Source organism: Otolemur garnettii, unplaced genomic scaffold, assembly GCF_000181295.1.
Source record: "Otolemur garnettii isolate 467f Iridium unplaced genomic scaffold, OtoGar3 scaffold00044, whole genome shotgun sequence".
In the NCBI taxonomy this organism is placed as follows: Eukaryota; Metazoa; Chordata; class Mammalia; order Primates; family Galagidae; genus Otolemur; species Otolemur garnettii.
Window position 1 is genome coordinate 11,385,537 of NW_003852439.1, and position 3,208 is coordinate 11,388,744.

The following is a 3,208-nucleotide window of genomic DNA, read 5'->3' on the forward strand; positions in this document are numbered from 1 at the left end:
ACACACACACACACACACACACACACACACACGTCAAACAGATACACACCAAAATGTTAACAGATTCCTCTGGGGATAGATTCTATGTGTTTCTGTTTTGTTATACTTGTTTATCTGTCCCGGAACATTTGCAGTATACACATACTACTTTTGTTAGAAGGAAAAAAGAGACACACCCCAGAAAGCTGTTTTTCATTTAGGAAAGAAGAAAACCCTGCCCTGGGGGCCACGAGAGAACAGAATGAAGACAAGTGACAAGAGCCACTGAGAAGGGAGAGTGCGAGGGAAGAGCCAGGCGGGAAGAGTGGCCCCTGGGGGGCAGCTGGCGACAGGGAACAAAGCTCCCACTTCTCCCCACCCCATCTCCCAGCCCCAGCTGAGCTGACCCTAGTCCACCCCCTGGGCTGCCCATGGACAGACCCTGGGAGGTCAGAGGGAGACAGGGAAGGAACAGCAGCCTCGCTGTGCCTGGGGACAGCAATGGGGTACAGGAGCCTGCCACAACACCCAGACCTTGACTTCCTCTGACCTTTCTACCCTACTTCTCTGACACCCCTGAGTAAGGATGCCAGAGAACATACAGACTGTCCAGTTACCTTAGAATTTCAGATAAACAACAAAAATTTCAGAAGCACAAATATTCCAAACAGCACATGAGACATACTAATACTCAAAAATTACTTTTGTGTTCTGAAATACAAACATAATTGGACAACCAGTATTTTATTGGCTAAATCTGGCAATCCCACCTCTAGGATGCTTCTGGGAACATCTCTGTCACTGCTGACCAGTCACCCCAGCCCCTTTCTGAACCTCAGTTTCTCCAACTATGTACGAAATGGGCATAAACTCCACCGCACCAGACTGAGACTAATGGAGAGTTTGCAGAGAGGGTTTTCCATGCAGCAGAGTGTCCGGTGTGGCACAGAGGCGTTACACTGGCAGCAGTGGCATGAGTGGTAAGAATAATGATAGTGATGACACTATGGAGCCCTGCATTCTACCTGCAGTGTCTCAACAGCCACTCAGCCAGAGGGGGACGATTGTGCTTAGCCTTTTAAAGGAAATCACAGTCATGGACAGGAAGGTGACTTACTTGCCCACAGTCACCTAGTAAAGGGCAGAGCTGGGCCCTGGCTCCTGAGATTATGGTTCTCTTCCACACAGGGAGAAGCTTCACGCAGGGCAGGAACTCGGTACCCTGGGGTCCTGGGAAGAAGGTTCCTCTTCCCATTGAGGATGCTACATGCAGCGTAGTTTCTGACCTTGGCACCACAACCATTCGGGCTGGGCTATTCTTTGTGGGAGGACTGACTGTGTGTGGCAGGATGTTTAGTGGCATCCCTGGTCCCTACCCATTAGATGCCAAGAGCACCCTTCTCCCATGTTGTGCCAACCAAAATGTCTCCAGCAGCGGGTCACATGTTCCCTGCGGGGGGTGGGGGCAGCATCACCCTGGATGAGAAACACTGAGTCTGACATGACTGTCGTCCTGGGTGGGTCTGGTAGCACAGAGGCACCCCTGGGCAGGAGTTAGGGGTCACTTACGCTTTGCATCTTGGCCTCGGTGTCCACGATGTTCTTCTCCACTTGGTCGGCATTCTTCTGCAGCTGCTCAATCAACTCTGAGAGCTCCTTGTTGGAGATGCTGTGGGCAGAAGCCAAGAGCAGGTGGGCTGAGGGGCCCAAGGGCTACAACCCCCTGGCAACTAGTTCTCCCAGGCTGTCCCCAGCTCATTTTCTGAGCAGGAGCTGCCCACAGAGCCTTTGAGGGAGCTCAGCTATCCCTACAGCTGATGTCGCTAAAGTCATAGTGACAAGATAGCACCTGGAGGATGACAGCCCCAACTTGGGTATTTGTTCTAATGCATCTGTTCTGCCATGTTGGCAAAGCACAACATATTTTTAAAATTGAGATATAATTCATATTTCATAAAATTCACCCAATTAAAATATACATGCAGTTGGGCAAGCATCATCACCACTGTCCAATTCCAGACATTTTTTCTTTGAGTCAGAGTCTCACTATGTCACCCTGGGTAGAATGCCATGGAGTCACAGCTCACAGCAACCCCAAACTCTTGGGCTTAAGAGATTCTCTTGCCTTAGCCTCCCAAGTAGCTGGGACTACAGGTGCCCGCCACAATGCCCTGCTATTTTTTATTTTTTTGGTTGTTGCTGTCGTTGTTTAATAGGCCCTGGCTGCATTCGAACCCGCCAGCCTTGGTGCATGTGGCCGGCACCCTAACCACTGAGCTATGGGCACCAAGCCCAATTCCAGACATTTTTGTTGTCCCCAAGCCCCATACCCAAGAGCAGTCACTTTCTATCCCCAACCTCCCAGCTGTAGGCCCTGACAACCACTAATCTGCTTGCTTTCTCTATGATCTGCCCATTTTGGACATTTCATATAAATGGAATCACACAGTATGTGCCCTTTTGGGTCAGATTTCTGTCACTCAGCATCAGGTTTTCAAGGTTTATTCACATTGTAGCATCTGTCAGAACTTCATTCCTTTTGTGGCTGAATAATACTCCATCATGCGGATATTCCCTATTTTGCCCACGGGGTTGTAGCCCCCCTCTCCCGGGGCCCCTGGGCCCACCTGCCCTCAGCTTCTGCCCACATCCATTCAACAGCTGATGGATGGTTGCACTTCTTCCACCTTTGGGCCATCATGACTCACACAGCCATGAACATTTGTGAGCAAGTTCTTGTTCAAGCACCCTTATTCTTTTTGTTTTTTTAAGTAAATTTATTTCACGTTAATGTGAGGGTACAAACAACCAGGTCAAAATATTTGATTTTGTTAGGTACAGTCCCTCTTTTGTTATGTCCCACACATAAAAAGGTGTTCCAAAGCCCCCAACCCCATGTCCATTCCGTGAGAGCACCCCACCCCCTTCCCTTCTCCTCCTCCCACATTACCCCTCCCCTCAAATTGAATTGAAATGAGTTTTTCTCCTACGTGAGCATGCATTAGATGGTCTACTGGCTTCATATTAGTATTGAGTACATTGGATAATTGCTTTTCCATTCTTGTTATACTTTACTAAGAAGAATGGGTTTCAGCGCCATCCAGGATATTACAAAAGATGGGAAGTCACCATCTTTTTATGGCTGAATAGTATTCCAATTATAAGAAATCATGGTACATGCACACCATGGAATACTAAGCAACTTTATTCTTTTTTTTTTTTTTTTTTT

The 3,208-nt window shown here is 48.2% G+C and overlaps 1 protein-coding gene across 1 annotated transcript in view; it reads right to left on the reverse strand.

Moving 5' to 3' along the window:
* Positions 1 to 3,208, reverse strand: part of PPL (periplakin) — a 49,010-nt gene that overhangs the window by 23,951 nt on the left and 21,851 nt on the right. Inside the window, exon 2 of the mRNA XM_003790848.3 lies at positions 1,549 to 1,648. Within this exon, the coding sequence (XP_003790896.1) occupies positions 1,549 to 1,648 (100 nt within the window). The remainder of the gene's footprint in view (positions 1 to 1,548; positions 1,649 to 3,208) is intronic.